General features: G+C 50.0%; 1 protein-coding gene and 1 long non-coding RNA gene across 2 annotated transcripts in view; one reads left to right on the top strand and one right to left on the bottom strand.

The window, feature by feature from the left end:
• LOC140422447 (uncharacterized) overlaps positions 1–13980 on the top strand; it is an 87671-nt gene extending 73691 nt beyond the window's left edge. The window contains 3 exon segments of the mRNA XM_072507467.1: positions 11816–12224; positions 12226–12264; positions 12266–13980. Of these exon segments, the coding sequence (XP_072363568.1) occupies positions 11816–12224; positions 12226–12264; positions 12266–12532 (715 nt within the window). The 3' untranslated portion in view covers positions 12533–13980.
• LOC140422455 (uncharacterized) lies at positions 1149–9645 on the bottom strand. Its single transcript, XR_011947468.1, has 2 exons — positions 9288–9645; positions 1149–3510 (listed from the first exon to the last, which is right to left on the bottom strand). It is a non-coding gene; the product is annotated as an uncharacterized lncRNA (long non-coding RNA).
• Positions 13981–18630: the final 4650 nt, after the last annotated feature.

Raw genomic sequence — 18630 nt, 5'->3', positions numbered from 1 at the left:
ATCCGAACAGTATGGTCGGAGAGGCTGTACGATCCGGTCAGTATGGTCGGAGAGGCTGTTACGATCCGATTTGTATGGTCGGAGAGGTTGTTACAATCCAGTCAGTATGGTCGGAGAGGTTGTTACGATCCAGGCAGTATGGTCGGAGAGGTTGTTACGATCCGAACAGTATGGTCGGAGAGGCTGTACGATCCGGTCAGTATGGTCGGAGAGGCTGTTACGATCCGATTTGTATGGTCGGAGAGGCTGTTATGATCTGGTCAGTATGGTCGGAGAGGCTGTTCCCAGCTTTTCTCGGTGGCACCACGTGTTTCCAGGATTTTACTCAGATTTTCCCATTTTGCAGAGCTATGAGCCGGGGCCTCCTCGACCGATTTCTTTAATTCCACCGCCAAGCTTTGGTGATGTTTCTCTAATCCGGCCACCACAATGCGGTCGACGTTGCCGATGGCTGACGATATAGTCGGCAGGGGAGAGGGAGAGCCCGCCCTTGCCACCTTGTTACTTGCCGAGCCCTGCGACACCTCAGAATCTGAAGAGTAATCGCACCTTTCTTGTTTTTTTCCCTCCCTGGGCATTTTCAGTGGGTTTGTATCTTCACCAATCAGGTTGTTGGGTTTGGAAGTTCCCGTAAGTGTCTGTTGTACCTGAACATCTATATTTAGAACTTGAGTCCCCCTCTCCTAAATACGTCACTGAAGTCCCCCAGACTCACATTTCTGTCCTCGGCCTGCTGCAATGTTCCGGAGAAGCCCAACACAAGCTGGACCAACAGCCCCTCATCTTCTCATGAGGCACTTTACAGCCTTCTCAACTCAACACTGAGTTCAGCAACTTCACACCCTGAACTCTCTCCTCCATTTTGATTTGTTTTTTTGCCGAGTTCCAGTCTGCATCTTGTTTTCATGTTTTTTGCTTCCAGACAGAGTTGTCCTTTATTCTGCCATTAACACTTACTCTGGACCAATGCTTTGTTTCTTTAGTACAACCATTATCTCTCCCTTTGCCTTTTGTTCCAGGATATTTTTGACATTTAATCTCACCCACACTCTAACCAATCCCTGACTGATGGATCTGTGTGTCTATTCGGAATCCTGGATATCCGTTATCCCTTCTCAGTTCCCAAATAACAGAGGTCAAGTCTGTGCTTTTTGGCAAAGTCCACTTGGACTTTATTTGTCAGCTTGTGCCACTGGTAAACATGTTTTCAATACAAAATTTAGAAAGTTTTCAACTAGCCCTGCAGCAAGCTAGTCAGATTGATTGTCTTTAGCGAATACAGTAGTGAGTTTTCATTCAATTACAGATCGTAGTAATTCTTCAAATCATAATACACAGGATGAAATAACTAAGTAATTTAAGCAAAATAAAGACGGTGATTGGTAAAAGCAAGCAGCAAAGGAAATAGGTTTCAGAAATATAGATGGGGTGATCCCAGGATGCGTTTTTCCATCCCGGTTTGTGATTTTTAAGGATATTGTTATCTTAATGTCTCACCTTTTTTCTTCTGATTGGCTTTAACTAATTTATAATTACTTGATTGGCTTTAACTAATTTATAATTACTCAATTCGGCCAAAATGCCTGTCCCTCAATTTAAGAGATATTGTATTTAATTGCACTGGTGCAAATTTTCCATTCCATTGCTTGCCAAGTTTCCAAATTATCCACACCTGCATCTAACATTAATTGAAAAACACAGTTTTGATTAAGACATTATCACTCTAGACTGGCTGTTACCACAGAAACTGGACTACTCGTTCTTAGGATAGCAGCACCAGTTCTTACGATACAATGGGGCCTTTTAGCTAGTTGACATCACTGACCTTGCAGATGTGAAACCTAAGAAATTAAAGTGTATGATCTGGATTAACCCTTAGTGGATTCCCAGCTATTGTTGCACTCAAGTAATGCTGAAATGATATGAAATGAAAATCGCTTATTGTCACTGGTAGGCTTCAAATGAAGTTACTGTGAAAAGCCCCTAGTCGCCACATTCCGGCGCCTGTTCGGGGAGGCTGTTATGGGAATTGAACCGTGCTGCTGGCCTGCCTTGGTCTGCTTTAAAAGCCAGCTATTTAGCCCTGTGCTAAACCAGCCCTTAATATGCTTAATATGATTATAGTTAATTATTCCTAATGAGTTCTCATTTAACCTTTTTACCTCTATCATCTTCCCTTACTCTCATGGTTATAGCTGACTAGAAAAGTCACTGACTTTCCCTTTTGTTCTACCTGACCCTCCACCTTTCTCACCAGCATCAAATCCATCACATTTCTCCCCCTCTTTAGTTCTGAGGTAGAGTTACATTGGACGTGAAACGTTAACTCTGTTTCTCTCTCACAGATGCTGCCAGACCTGCTGCGTTTTTCCAGTTCTTTCTGTATTTATTTTAGACCTGTCTGTAGGGGGGACAAAGACTATTTCCAATCCAGTAATAAATTAAATGTCTTTCTTCAGCTTTTGTGGATCATTTCAGTGGATATGTTCTCTCCCAGGCTCAAAGAGTATCAGCCCAGTGGAAGCAAACCCAGTGAAATGGGCCAGTCCAGCAGAAAGAAACCCTCCAACTTCACTCACTGTCAGAATGAACATGGTTCAGTCCTGGATGTGATAAACAGCAGCAATAACAGCAGAATCCAAACCCTGTCATCACTTGTGAATTCCCTGGTGTTTCAACAGATAGGATGACCGAGTGAATCTCTTCCCACACACAGAGCAGGTGAATGGCCTCTCCCCAGTGTGAACTCGTTGGTGTCTCAGCAGCTGTGATGAAACACAGAATCCCTTCCCACACTCTGAGCAGGTGAACGGCTTCTCCCCGAAGTGAACTCGCTGGTGTGCCCGCAGGTTGGACGAATTTCCAAATTCCTTCCCACACTGAGTGCAGGTGAACGGCTTCTCCCCAGTGTGAATTCGTTGGTGTTTCCGCAGGCTGGATAACTGAGTGAATCCCTTCCCACACTGAGGGCAGGTGGATGGCTTCTCCCCAGTGTGAATTTGCTGATGTGACTTCAGGTTGGATAACTGAACAAATCCCTTTCCACACATAGAGCAGGTGAACGGCCTCTCCCCAGTGTGAATGCGTCGATGAGCTTCGAGCCTTGATGGGAAACTGTATCCCTTCCCACAATCCCCACATTTCCACGGTTTCTCCATATTTTGGGTGTCCTCGTGTCTCTCGGGTTGGACTGTTGAAGCCTCGTCCACACACAGAACACGTGTAGGGTCTCCCCGCTGTGAGTGGTGTGATGTTTTTTCAGACTGTTTAACTGGTTAAAGTTCTTTCCACAGTCCGTTCTCTGGAACACTCTCACTCGGGTGTGTGTGTCTCGGTGCTTTTCCAGTCACACTGATGTTTAAAATCTTTGAAGCTGACAGATCGGGCAAACATTTCTCCTTCTAGATTCAAAGGCCGATGATATTCAGGTCCCAAGGAATCGAGTGACAGTGACAGATCCCAGATGTGACATTTGCGACTTCTGTCTATAATTCCTCCACTTCTAATCTCCTGAAAAGGAATCGTCACTGTCAGTACAGGATAGAAATTCATAAACAGACAATTCTAGTTTCTCTGGAACATTCTTTCCCCTCTCATTCTCCAAAAGCTGTAATTCTCCATCCCACACACTCTCCCTCCATTCTCACTCTGCTGTATCTAATATTCACCCTCCCAATTCTCCTGAAGGTGCTGATTCAGGCAGATTGACAGATCCCTGCTCACTGCTTCCTGTCCTGGACACAGAGATCATAACAAACAGGAGCTGCAGTCGGCTATTCGGCCCATCGAGCCTGCTCAACCATTCAATGAGCTCATTGACCGATCTACCTCAGCACCATTTTCCACACTATCCCCCATATCCCTCGATATCTTCAATACCGAGAAACCTATCAATCTCTGTCCTGAAAATACTTGATGACTGAGGCTCCACAGCCCTCTGGGGTAGAGAATTACGGCAGCATGGTAGCACAGTGGTTAGTACTGCTGCCTCACAATGCCAGGGTCCCGTGTTCAATTCCAGCCTTGGGTCAATGTCTGTGTGGAGTTTGTACGTTCTCCCCGTGTCTGCGTGGGTTTCCTCCGGGTGCTCTGGGTTCTCCTAGATGTACGGGGTGAGTGAATTGGCTGTGCTAAATTGCCCCTTCGTGTCCAGATTAGATTATGGGGTTGCAGGGATAGGGTGGAATATGGACCCGTGCAGGCTCGATGGTCCGAATGGCCTCCTACTGCACTGTAGGGATTCTAAGAATTCCAAAGCAGCACCACATCATCGAGTGAAGAAATCCCTCCTCATCTCAGCTTTCTCTCCATTTTCCTGCCGGTTCCCCACAATCCTCTATCATCTCGTCAATCGGAAATCGGTCGTGAAGCGGGCGCGGGAATAGCTGCTTTTCCGCAGGTTCTGGTGCTACTCGCCGAGAATCCGTCATTTATCCCGATTGCCCAGCACTCATCTACCTCATCTTGATTTAATATTTGTTGCCATGTCGGGCAGCACGGTAGCATTGTGGATAGCACAATTGCTTCAAAGCTCCAGGGTCCCAGGTTTGATTCCGGGTTGGGTCACTGTCTGTGCGGAGTCTGCACATCATCCCTGTGTGTGCGTGGGTTTCCTCCGGTTTCCTCCCACAGTCCAAAGATGTGCAGGTTAGGTGGATTGGCCACGATAAATTGCCCTTATTGTTCAAAATTGCCCTTAGTGTTGGCTGGGGTTACTGGGTTATGGGGATAGGGTGGAGGTGTTGACCTTGGGTAGGGTGCTCTTTCCAAGAGCCGGTGCAGACCCGATGGGCCGAATGGCCTCCTTCTGCACTGTAAATTCTATGATGTCCCTCGAGCGCTTCGGATTAGGTTTGGTAAGATTATGCTGAAAAACATCAAGAAATCCGTTGATAAAAGAGTGCAGGCGGATTCAGCGGGGCTGGAGCCGCCTTTTCAACATGGCGGCCTGACCATCAGGAGGTCTCTCGACCCCGCGCTCTCCGGGACTCTCTCGGAGGTGGTGAAGATTATGACTGACGACATTCTCCGTGTTATTGACCAGAGGCTGTGTGTGCTGACTCAATATCTGTGAGCTCGTGAGGCCGAGCTGTAAAACACCATGAAGAGGCTCGATGATCCTGAGGAGAGAATCCTGAATGTTGAGCAAGATGCCTCCTTGGCGAAGGCAACAATTCAATCCTTGGAAAACCGGCCGAGTGACGTGGGGGTCTCCTGGAGAACAGAGGGTCAGAGAAAGGACATCCGAGTCGTTGGCCTGTCAGAAGGTGTGGAGGGTGAGGCTCCCATTGGGTTCTTCGAGGACCGGTTGCCACGTTTTCTCACGCTGGATGTGAAGCCTGGGCGTTTCAAATTAGAAAGGGCACATCATGGACTTCCAGTAGCAGCCACGGAGTGAGTGGGCGCACACAGGGCGGCTCAGCCACGGAGCGAGTGGGCGCACACAGGGCGGCTCAGCCACGGAGTGAGTGGGCGCACACAGGGCGGCTCAGCCACGGAGTGAGTGGGCGCACACAGGGCGGCTCAGCCACGGAGTGAGTGGGCGCACACAGGGCGGCTCAGCCACGGAGTGAGTGGGCGCACACAGGGCGGCTCAGCCACGGAGTGAGAGGGCGCACACAGGGCGGCTCAGCCACAGAGTGAGTGGGCGCACACAGGGCGGCTCAGCCACTGAGTGAGTGGGCGCACACAGGGCGGCTCAGCCACTGAGTGAGTGGCCGCACACAGGGCGGCTCAGCCACGGAGTGAGTGGGCGCTCACAGGGCGGCTCAGCCACAGAGTGAGTGGGCGCACACAGGGCGGCTCAGCCACGGAGTGAGTGGGCGCACACAGGGCGGCTCAGCCACGGAGTGAGTGGGCGCACACAGGGCGGCTCAGCCACCGAGTGAGTGGGCGCACACAGGGCGGCTCAGCCACGGAGCGAGTGGGCGCACACAGGGCGGCTCAGCCACGGAGTGAGTGGGCGCACACAGGGCGGCTCAGCCACGGAGTGAGTGGGCGCACACAGGGCGGCTCAGCCACGGAGTGAGTGGGCGCACACAGGGCGGCTCAGCCATGGAGTGAGTGGGCGCACACAGGGCAGCTCAGCCATGGAGTGAGTGGGCGCACACAGGGCGGCTCAGCCACGGAGCGAGTGGCCGCACACAGGGCGGCTCAGCCATGGAGTGAGTGGGCGCACACAGGGCGGCTCAGCCACGGAGCGAGTGGGCGCACACAGGGCGGCTCAGCCACAGAGTGAGTGGGCGCACACAGGGCGGTTCCTGCTCGAAGGTGTTGGTTTTGTCCCTTTTTGCCTGAGTTCCGGGTACATTCAGTGGTAATGTGGAGCGAGAGTGCAGGGCAAGAGGTTCTCCCCTGGATGGGCATGTTTATGGGCTATCAGACCCGGCTGAAGACAGGTAAAGAGCTGGTGAAAGAGTTGGGGAGACTCTTGGCGCTGTTCCAATTACAAAGGAGGGGGTGGGGGGGTGGGGGGGGGAGGGGAGGGGGGGGGGGGTCATTGACAACGGGAAAACTGCAGATGGAGCAACTGATGGGCTTCATTAAAGAGGAGATTGGGCAGCAGAGGGAATGCAGAGCGACTGGTCGAGGCGATTGAGGGGGCAGTGGCACCACTTCGCGGGACCCTGGAACGGTGAGAAAGTACCTCGAGATGCAGGGGGTGATGATCCGGGAAGTGGAGACCGATCAGAGTGACCGTATTGTGCTGTTGGAGGTGGAGGTGGCGATCCCGAGGGAGTTGTGTAAGTCACTGCTGCCGAGGGCGGAGGAGCAGGAGAACAGGTCCAGGTGGCAAAATCTGTGGATTGTGGGTCTGTCAGAGGGAGTGGAGGGAATGAGTGCTACGAACTAGGTCGCCAGGATGCTGGCATCATTGGTGGAGGAGAAGGTGTTGGACAAGGCCCCAGAGGTGGATCAGGCCCATTGGTCCCTGAGACAGAAGCTGAGAGTGGGGGAGCGGCCGTGGGCAGTGATCGTGCGGATGTAGAAGTTCCAGGACAAAGAAAAGATCCTGCGGTGGGCCAGGGCACGGCAGGACTGTGAATGGGAGGCAAACCGAATCAGGATATATCAGGACATTGGAGGGGAGCTGGCCAGGAGGCGGGCGGGGTTCAACAAGGCCAAGGCAGTGCTGTACCCGATTCGGGGTGCTGTACCCGGCCAGACTTTGGGTGACCTGTGGGAACCGGGAATATTATTTTGGGCCGCCGGAGGAGGTAAATGACTTTATCAAGGAACATAAGCTGGGGGAGAGCTGAAAGGTGACTCTTGAGTGGAGGAGTTCTGTCCGTGAAAGTTGGAAGTGGAGCGATTACCCCCCCCCCCCCCCCCCCCCCCGACTTTTGTTGTGTTTTGGGTATTTTTTCTGGACGTGTTGGTATTTTCAGTCTTTACTGTAGTCCGGTGCTTGTTGCACATGGTCACGTTTCTACGAAAGGTCAATGCAGGTTGTATGGAGGCTGGGCTTGGGGCCTTCGGATGGGAGTTGCCATGTTAGCAGGTAATGCCAGTGAACGGAAGTGTAGTGAGGCAGGGGGGGGTGGTGGTGGGGGCACGGCGACGTGGGAGGTATGGAGGATGGGTTTGGTCATGGGCAGGGTGGGGGGGCCATCTTGGGTGGGCCCGGTTCAATGTGGGGATGGGGGAGGGGGTGGTAACCCAATGGTGATGTTGGCGGACACTAGAGGGGGGTGGAGGCGTAAGCCTTTGGTGAGAATCGTGACAGGGAACGTCCACCGACTACATGGGTGAGTCAAGATGTCCTGTATGTTTCCACACCTGAAGAGTTTGGGAGCGGATGTGATTTTCTTGCAGAAGATGCAACTCAGGGTGAAATGTCAGTTGAAAATGAAAATCGCTTATTGTCACAAGTAGGCGTCAAATAAAGTTACTGAGAAAAGCCCCTAGTCGCCACATTCCGGCGCCTGTTCGGGGAGGCTGGTACGGGAATTGAACCGTGCTGCTGGCCTGCCTTGGTCTTCTTTAAAAGCCAGCGATTTAGCCCAGTGTGCTAAACCAGCCCCATGAGACTGAGGAAGGGATGAATGGGTCAATGGGTCTCACTTGATTGGAAGTCAAGGGGGTGGCCATTTTGTTGAGCAAGAGAACAGGGTTTACGGGGGCCAGAGAGGTGTTGGACCTGGGAGGTTTGTGATAATGAGTGGGGCGTGAGAGGGGACGGCGGTGGTGTTGGTGTCTGCGCCCAATTGGGATGATATTGGTTTTGTAAAGAGGTTACTGGGAGCGATTCCGGACCTGGATTCTCACCAGCTGATCATGGGAGTGGATTTTAATTGTGTAATGAAGGTGAGATTGTGGAGATCGAGCCCCAAGTCGATGGGAAGGTTGAGAATGATGAAAGAGTTGGGGGGGTTCATGGAAAGGATCGGGTTGGTGTATCCGTGAAGGTTCGTGAACCCGGCAGAGAGAGAGAAAATAATCCTTCTTCTTGCATGTGTATAGGGTGTATTCCCGGATTGATTTTTTTGTAGTGAGCTGGGCGGTGCTTGAATCTACAGTGCAGAAGGGAGGCCATTCGGCCCATTGAATCTGCACCGGCCCTTGGAAGGAGCACCTCTTGGAAAGAGCACCCTACCCAAGGTCAACACCTCCACCCTATCCCCATAACCCAGTAACCCTACCCACACTAAGGGCAATTTTGGGCACTTAAGGGCAATTTATCATGGCCAATCCACCTAACCTGCACATCTTTGGATTGTGGGGGGAAACCGGAGCACCCGGAGGAAACCCACGCAGACACGGGGAGAATGTCCAGACTCCGCACAGACAGTGACCCAAGCTAGGAATCAAACCTGGGATCCTGGTGTTGTGAAGCAACAGTGCTAACCACTGTTCTACCGTGCCACCCATATCACATATCCCCAGCCTCCTCTGCTCCCAGGAAACTCCCAACCAGGCTCTCTTCATCGCTGAAACGCCCAGGCAACATGCTTATGAATTTCCTCTGCATCCTCTCCTGTACCATATAATCTGTACCATATAACTACACGAGACTGTCTCTGTGCTATATTAATTCACTATCTCCTTAAATGTCAGCCATCTCCTGGAGAAACTAGCCCTTTAATTGTAAACATAAGGAAATAGACCATCCTTTTAGCCAGACAAGTTAATGTGTCAAGCTGAGGGAGGAAAGGATGTCAATGTCTTTAAGAGAGAGAGAGAGAGAGAGACCTGGGCCAACCTTTCCAAAGTCTGCACCCTCCTTGGATTCACTTCCTTTCCCCTCAGTTGCTGCAAGGGGAGAGAAAAGAAAGTGTTTTACTCACAGATGTTAGAGACAGGAGGAAGTTACCGTCTTTGTGAAGCCCCAGTGTTGCTCATTGTTCAGCTTCCGCATTCAGACAACGGGGGAGCTGATTGGATGGTGGAAGAGAGTTCTTCCGGTTCACCAACTCTTCCTATTGGTCACAAATTTACTGCTCACGCACGTGAATCCGTGGTGACGTCTCAGGGTTCCAATGCGCAGGCCCGGCGCGCGGACATAGCAGCTCCGCCCCACTCATAGTTCCTTCTCCTCCAGACAAGATTTCCAGACAACCGGCTGACGGCTCCGGCGAGAGCGAGAAGCCGCTCGGTGATTTCCCCTCCCCCCCCCGGACACGGGACTGCGCATGTCCAAGAGAGAGGAGAGGCTGCGCATGTGCGAGGGAAAGCCCAGCCCCTGACCTTCCTGTGAGGTGTTGGCCAATGGATAGAGTTAGGACCGGAAGGACGCTGGTCCTCCAATCAGCGCGGGCTTTGTGTGAAAGGAGATTGGGCTTCACACAGACTGAAACGTCCTCCTGTCTCCAACATCTGTGAGTAAAACATTTTCTTTTCTTCCCCTTTCCATTTCTTTTCTCATTCTCACCTTCAATTGATGACTTGCAGCAACTGAAGGGAAAGAAAGTGAATCCAGGGAGGGTGCAGACTCTGGAAAGCTTGGCCCAGGTCTCTCTCTCTTAAAGACATTGTCTTACAACACCAGGTAAAAATCCAACAGGTTTGCTTCGAATCACTAGCTTTCGCAGCACTGCTCCATCTTCAGCCCCTTCCATTCACCTGAGGAAGGAGCTGTGCTCCAAAAGCTAGTGATTCGAAACAAACCTGTTGGACTTTAACCTGGTGTTGTAAGGCGTCTTACTGTGCTCATGACAGACCCATGATCATCACTTCCTGTCAGAACACAGATCATAACAAATAGATGCTGCATTCAGCCATTCAGTCCATAGCTAACTCATCCTTGAATATATTCAATGACCCTCAGATCCCACTGGTCCCTGTGGAAGAGAAATCCAGAGACTACTAACCCTCTGAGGGAAGAGAAGACTGGAAATATATAACGTAACTGCATACATTATTACACAACTAGAAACAATAATAAATGTACTTAATTACAGAACCATAAATATTATATTAAATATGTACCATATAAAAACATTAGACATATCTCTGCCTGATTTTAATTTTTTTCTTTCTAAAAGTAAATTTAGAATACCCAATTCCTTTTTTCCAATTAAAAGGCAATTTGGCATGGCCAATCCACCTACCCTGCACATCTTTGGGTAGCATCTCCACATCATGGCTTAAAGACATTGACATCCTTTGCTCCCTCAGCTTGACACATTTATTTGTCTGGCTAAAATGATGGTCTCTTTCCTAATGTTCACAATTAAAGAGCTGGCTTCCCCAGGAGATGGCTAACATTTAAGGCAGTGGGCAGCATGGTTAATCTCTGCTGCTTCACGGCACCGAGGACCCGACTTCGATCCAGGCCCCGGGTCACTGTCCGTGTTGAGTTTGCACATTCTCCCTGCGTCTGCGTGGATCTCACCCCCACAACCCAAAGATGTTATGGGCAACAAGTCGGAAAATGGAGAGAAAGCTGAGATGAGGAGGAATTTCTTCACTCGAGGATGTGGCGAAGATCTGGAATTCTCTACCCCAGAGGACTGTGGAACCTCAGTCATCAAGTATTTTCAGACTGAGATTGACAGGTTTCTCGATATTGAACATATCGATGGGGGATAGTGTGGGAAAATGGTGCTGAGGTAGATCGGCCAATTAGCTCATTTAATGGTTGAGCAGGTTCTATGGACTGAATGGCTGAATGCAGCTTCTATTTGTTATGATCTGTGTTCTGACAGGAAGTGATGATCATGGATCTGTCAATCAGCCTGAATCAGCACCTTCAGGAGATTTGGGAGGGTTAAGATCAGATATAGCAGAGTGAGAATGGAGGGAGGTGTGTGGGATGGAGATTTACAGCATTTGGGGAAAGAAAGAACGTTCCAGAGAAACTAGAATTGTCTGTTCTGAATTTCTATCCTGTACTGACAGTGATATTTTTTGTAAATTGTTTTTACAGGATATTAGAAGAGGAGGAATCACAGACAAAAATTGCAAGCGTCAAGTCTCGATCTGACAGTCACTCGATTCCTCTGGACCTGAATACCATCGGTCTTTGAATCTGGAAGGAGAAATGTTTGCCCGTTCTGTAGGCTTCAAAATATTTTAAACATCAGTGTGACTGGAAAAGTACCGAGACACACACACCTGAGTGAGAGTGTTCCAGAGCACTGACTGTGGAAAGAGCCTGAATCAGTTACACAGTCTGAAAGAATATCACGCCATTCACAGGGGGGAGAGACCATACATGTGGGTTCTGTGTTGTCAAGGCTTCAGCTGATTGTCCAACCCGGCGAGACACAAAGATTCAAAATATGGACAGACCGTGGAAATGTGGAGATTGTGGGAAGGGATACGGAGCCCCTTCTGCACTAGAGGCTCATCGGCGCATTCACACTGGGGAGAGGCCATTCACCTGCTCTCAGTGTGGGAAGTCATTCACTCAGTTATCCCATCTGCGGACACACCAGCGATTTCACACTGGGGAGAGGCCGTTCACATGCTCCCAGTGTGGGAGGGGATTCAGTGATTCCTCCACCCTGCACAGACATCAGGCAGTTCACACTGGGGAGAAGCCGTTCACCTGCTCTCAGTGTGGGAAGGGATTCACTCAGCTATTCCCGCTACAGACACACCAGCGAGTTCACACTGGGGAGAAGCCATTCTCCTGCTCTCAGTGTGGGAAGGGATTCAGTTGTTCATCCAACCTGCAGGCACACCAGAGAGTTCACACTGGGGAGATGCCATTCAACTACTCTCAGTGTGGGAAGGGATTTACTCAGTTGTCCAACCTGGAAACACATCTGAGAGTTCATACTGGGGAGAAGCCATTCACCTGCTCTCGGTGTGGGAAGGGATTCAGTGTTTTATCCAGCCTTCAGAGACATCAGCGGGTTCACACTGGAGAGAAGCCGTTCACCTGCTCTCAGTGTGGGAAGGGATTCATTCAATTATCCAACCTGCAGACACACCAGCGAGTTCACACTGGGGAGAGGCTGTTCACCTGTTCTCAATGTGGGAAGGGATTTTGTGTTTCATCACATCTGCTGAGACACCAACAAGTTCACAATTGATTGCTGGGGTTGGATTCTGCTGTTCTTGCTTGTGCTCTCAATTACCTTGAGGACTGCATTTTGTTCATTCTGACAGTTGGTCAGTGGGGATTGTTGGAGGGTTTCTTTCTGCTGGACACTCCGGTTTCACAACTTTGCCTCCAGTGGGTTGATGATATTCAAAACTTGTTGCGAATACCAGGCTTTAAATTGCACAATAAAAGAATCACAGAGTGAAAGGGCTTTTGTAAGTTAAAAGATATATAGTTCCCATTTCTGTTTGGAATCCCCTAAATCATGCCGTGTTGCCATGAAGATGGGCTGTGGTGGTTAGCTGGCTCTTTTGTTTAATGTATCTAAGTGCTTCTGACAGAAGTAAACTAACAGGGTATGAGGGGCAAGCTGTCTGAGATGGACGGGGAAACTAATGGGAGATAGTGAATAGATAATAGTTAAGGAATTATTACATATTCAAGGGCCAGTTAGCTCAGTTGGCTGGATGGCTGGTTTGTGATGCGGAGTGACTCCAACAACATGGATTCAACTCCCATATCGGCGGAGGTTATCCATGAACCTTGCCCCTCATCTGAGGTGTGGTGACTCTCAGGGTAAATCACCACCAGTCAGCTCTCTCACTCAAAGGGGAGAGCAGCCTATGGTCCCCTGGTCCATTGGTGACATTCATTTATTTTTAAAAATAAATTTAGAGTACCCAATTTGTTTTTTCCAATTAAGGGGCAATTTAGCGTGGCCAATTGACCTCCTCTGCATATCTTTTTGAGTTGTGGGAGTGGGACCCAGGCAGACACTGGGAGAATGTTCAAAGGTGACTTTCATTTCACATGAATGCAACAAACAGGGGCTGGTTTAGCACAGGGCTAAATCGCTGGCTTTGAAAGCAGACCAAGGCAGGCCAGCAGCACGATTCAATTCCCATACCAGCCTCCCTGAACAGGCGCTGGAATGTGGCGACTAGGGGCTTTGCACAGTAATTTCATTTGAAGCCTACTTGTGACAATAAGCGATTTTCATTTCATTCATTTCAAATATAGATTTTCTTTTAATAATATTTTATTAAGGTCTTTGAAAATTTTTATAACAGTAACATAAACAATGACATCAACATGGTAAAATAAACATTCCCCCCCCACAACCCAATCTTCACACACCCCAACCATACAACAACAACCCCCCCCCCCCCCGGAATACTGCATCTGCTGACATTTTAATTTTCCCCGAGAAAGTCGACGAAAGGCTGCCACCTCGGGGTGAACCCTGACATTGACCCTCTTAAGGCGAACTTTATTTTCTCGAGACTGAGAAACCCAGCTATGTCACTAACCCAGGTCTCCACACTCGGGGGCTTTGAGTCCACGTACTGAAGGTTCCCGAGGCCGAGTTCCAAGGAAATGACTGTCAAAGGAGCCAGAGAGGGTAACGCTTCTACAGACTGATCACCCACATGAAGTTGTAAAAGGCAATGTCTGAAAGTTTCTTTGAATAAACCTTTTAAATTCAATATCAAGAGAATTCTGCCTTTGCCTTAATTGCCTTGTCTGAACCAAAGTGAATTTTTTAAATGGTATGATGGGGGTGGCTGAAATCAATTGAGTTCCAAATAACAAGTTCAGAAAACATAAATCTTCAATTTAAAAACTTGCATTTGTATAGCACCTTTCACAACCACCAGACGTCCCAAAGTGCTTTCCAGCCAATGAAGTATTTTTAAAGTGTAGTCACTGTTGTAATGCAGGAAACGCAGCAGCCAATTTACACACAGCAAGATCCCACACACAGCAATGTGATAATGAGCAGATGATCTGTTTTTAGTGATGTTGACTGAGGGATAAATATTGACCAGGACACCGGGGATAACTCCCCTGCTCTTCTTCAAAATAGTGGCTGTGGGAACTTTTACACCCACCTGAAAGGGGCAGACAGGGCCTCAGTTTAACATCTTATTTGAAAGAAGGCTGTTCTGACAGTGCAGACTCCCTCAGTGCTGGGACGAGGAATGTTGGATGTAACATTATAAAGTTAGAAAGGGAAAGTTACCCTTTAAAACCCCCACCCTTTCCCTCCAGTGCCTAAATCTAATAATAAAAACCCAGTATAAATAACCTGGATTTGACTGACAAATGTTGAAGTCTTGGTTTAGAGCCACAAGTTTTGACTTCCCATTTGAGCCTCGGGACCTTTCTGTCTCTGTTGCTCATGTCAATGACAGGCAGGTGATGGAGCTGAGGGCTAAATTTAGCTGAGAATAACGGGTCCTGGGCCCCAGTTGGGAAACTGCCATGGGCGACGCACTAATAGAGAGACAGGAAGGTGCTGGAGGACTGACTGGGAAATGGGCCTCCAACCAATTGTTATATCGGTCACTCAGAGCTAAAGAGAAACCCGTCTCTTTAAATACATATACAGGGAAGAGGCTGCAATGAAATCTGTCCCTTTTAACCTGCACAAAAGCAGGAGGCTCAGATTCACAGGCTGCAGGCATCCATTCAGCCCATCGTGCCCCTGCTATCTCTTTGAAAGGACTCTCTCATTCATCCAACTGCTCTGCCCTTTCCCCACAGCCCTGCAAATTCTTCCCTTTCAGGTATTTACTCTTTGGAAAGATACAATTGAATCTGCTTTCAGGCAGATCAGAACAACTCGCTGTGTCAAAAAATAAAATAAAATCTCATCTCCCCCCTCTGGCTCCTTTGACAATTACCACAGAGAGACTCACTTTCTGTTAGAGAGCCTGTCAACCTCTCACCCACTTTCCCTAATGTGCATCAATCTAATCATGAAAAGTTCAGAAAAATCAAATATTTTTACTGATAAAAGTTTATTAATGAAACAGAATATGGTTAAAAAACAGAGAATGACTTGAGGATCAAAGACAACCAGAGTAAAAGGATGTTCACAATGTTCTGGATACAAATAGTTTCTCTTTAACTCATCTGTAGCCTGTTCCTTGCCATCTTTAAAAAAAAAATCTTTTTATTGGCATTTTCAATATTGTATACATTGCCTTTCGTTGTCATTTATTGTACAGTCACAAAGGTTTCTTCTTAGGTTTCTCTATTTACAGTCTGTCACCGTCTGGCTCAGCATTCAATCCTCCCTACCCCTCTTCCAGCCCCCCCCCACCCCCCAGCTCCTCTCTCCCTGACTCCCCTCCCCACTCCTGCTCCCCTCTCCCTGACCCCCCCTCTCCCCAGTTCTCTCCCTGACCCCCCCTCCCCCCCAGCTCCCCCTCCCTCCCCCCAGCCGCTCCTCCCCCCAGCTCCCCTCTCCCTGACTCTCCCCTCCCACCTTTCCCCCCCTTCTTCACTGCTGCCCCCCATTCTTTCCTGCTGAATTTTGCTCCCTTACCTTGCACCCCACCCCACCCTGGCCCTCCCTCGCTTTCCTCTTTTTGTTTTGTCCTGGCTAATTCTCCCTGGCTACTGGCTATTTATCTATTTATGTGTTGGCCACAAACAGGTCTCGGAACAGTCGGGTGAGTGGCTCCCATGTTTTGTGGAATTCCTCTTCCGACCCACGGATGGCGAATTTGATTTTCTCCATTTGGAGAGATTCCGATAGGTCGGACAGCCAGTCTGCAGCTTTGGGTGGTGCTGCTGACCACCAGCCGAACAGGATTCTCCGGCGGGCGATAGGGAGGCAAAGGAAAGGGCGTCCGCCCTCCTCCCCAGGAATAGACCTGGCTGGTCTGATACCCCAAAAACCGCCACTTTCGGGCATGGCTCCACCCTCATCCCCACCACTTTGGACATTGCCTCGAAGAAGGCTGTCCAGTACCCTGCAAGTCTGGGGCAAGACCAGAACATGTGGGTGTGGTTGGCCGGACCTCCTTGGCACCGTTCACATCTATCCTCCACCTCCGGGAAGAGCCTGTCCATTCAGGTTCTGGTCAAGTGGGTTCTATGTACCACTTTTAGCTGCGTTAGGTTGAGCCTTGCAAGGGACTTCCGGTGGGGTGGGCGAGCAGGGCTGCTGCAAAAAAAAGAGCTCCCGCCGGTGGCCGCGATTCGCGGCGATTTCGGGGAAATCCCCGAGACCCCACGCACTCCCTGACTATCGTCGGCCTTTGGGGCCGCCACGAGCAGCCAGCAGGGCCGGCTTAAAAGCCGGCGAAGAACCCCCGCGCGGGTGTCGGGCGGCGGAGGCTGAGGGGCCGGGCCCGGCAGGTCGGAGCAGCGGGGGGCGGAGCTACGAAGAGGTCGAGGCGGCAGGCCCGAGCGCCATGTAGGGAGGGTGCTCCACGTCGGATGGCTCCCACCTAGGAAGAAGAAGGTTTGAAGCCTGGTCCCAGGTGAATGTAGAGGAGAAAGAAGATTCATGGAAGTTTGGTAAAAGTTTTTTTTTCTCAAAAAAGAAGAATGTCAGATTGATGAAGAGCAGGAGAGTGAAGGGGGAGAGAGGAGAAAAGAAAGAAGATAAAAAACAATAAGCCGCTAAAAGATGCGAAAAGCAGCGTCAAAGAAAGAAGGAAACGTGGGTTCGCCGCCGAAGGAGAAGACGAGCAAAAGAAAAGTGTTGACAGGATGGCGGAAGCCGAACTGCAAGGCGGGACCGCACTATTTACGGTGGAGAAGATGACCGAGGTGATGGTGGTGGGGCTGGAAAAACGTTTGGTGAGGCACATGGAGATCCTGAGGAAAGAGATGGCGGTCGTGGTGAGGTCATTGTTGGAGGAGGCAATCGGCCCGATCAGGGTGGAGGTGGCAAAGGCATTGGCCGAGGTGAGAGAGCAGGGCGAGAAGATGAAGGAGGTGGAGGAGGCCGTGACACGACACAGCGACCAGGTCCCCTCGATGGGGGACGAGCTGCGGAGGGTGGTGGAGGTTAACAGAGGGCTCCGAGCAAAGCTGGAAGACTTGGAAAACCGCTCAAGGCGGCACAATTTGAGAATTGTGGGCTTGCCCGAAGGGACAGAGGGCCCAAGGCCCACGCAATACTTTGCTAAGAAGTTGGCGGAGCTGATGGGGGAGGGTGAGAACCCCACCCTGTACAAGGTAGACCGAGCTCATCGGTGATTAAGGCCGAAGCCCAAAGTGAACGAGCCGCCAAGGGCAGTAATTATCTGCTTCCATAAGTTTTGCATGAAGGAGAAAGTATTAAGCTGGGCGAAGCAGAAGCGTGAGGTGCTGTGGGATGGTACTGCGGTTCGGATCTACCAGGATTGGACGGTGGAGTTGGCAAAAAGACGAGCGGCGTTTGTGCGAGTGAAGGCGGCTTTGTACAAGAAGGGGGTGCGATTTGGTGTGGTGTACCCGGCGAAGTTGAGAGTAACATATAACGCCAAAGACTTTTATTTTGAGACAGCGGAGGCGGCTGAGGCGTTCGTGAGGGCAGAAAGCTTGGGACAGACGTGAAGAGCGGAACTGGAAGAAAGACTGTGGACTGTGTTTGAGCGGCTGGAAAATGTACAAATGTTACAACTTTCTTTTTACTGATTTGTATTGAAATTTGAAATTTACTTCTCTTTGCATTGTTGCAGAGTTCCAGTTAATGGTGTTCTGTGTTGCGACGGTTAAATGTTATGTTAGTGAATTGTAGGGGTTGGATTGTTGGGTTTGTTTTGGTGTTTCTTTCTCTGGGACTGGGCGGAAGGGGGCGAGAGGTTTTGGCGGGGGGGGGGGAGCCACCCGCGCTAGCTAACTAGAGTCAGTTAGTGAATGGGAGTGAGGTGAGAGGAGGACTGCGGACGTTGGAGCCTGGGTAGCAGGCTTCAATGGGCCTACGAGGCGAGCAAGAGGGGGTGGAGGGAGGGATGTTGGGTGATGTTTTTGTAGGGGGGGGTTCTTGGGAGGGGGGAAGGGGTTCGATGTTAACAATGGACAGGGGCGGGTCAGGCTTATGGGGCAGGGCCCGGTGGTATGGTGATGGTGGATAAGAAAGGTGGGGAGGGGGTGAGAGACCCCCAGTAAGGATAATCACGTGGAACGTGAGAGGGCTAGGAGGTCCGGTCAAGGGTGCTTGCACATCTTAAAAGTTTGAAAGCCGATGAGGCAATGCTGCAGGAGACTCACTTGAGGGTGAAGGACCAGGTGAGACATAAAAAAGGCTGGGTTAGCCAAGTGTTTCACTCCAGATTTGATGGAAGGGCTCGAGGGGTAGCGGTGCTGGTCAGCAAAAGGGTACGCTTCCAGATGGAGAAGGTGGTGGCAGA

The sequence above is a fragment of the Scyliorhinus torazame genome, chromosome 5, assembly GCF_047496885.1.
Source record: "Scyliorhinus torazame isolate Kashiwa2021f chromosome 5, sScyTor2.1, whole genome shotgun sequence".
NCBI classification, from domain to species: Eukaryota; Metazoa; Chordata; class Chondrichthyes; order Carcharhiniformes; family Scyliorhinidae; genus Scyliorhinus; species Scyliorhinus torazame.
This window is presented reverse-complemented; position numbering and strand designations above follow the sequence as displayed.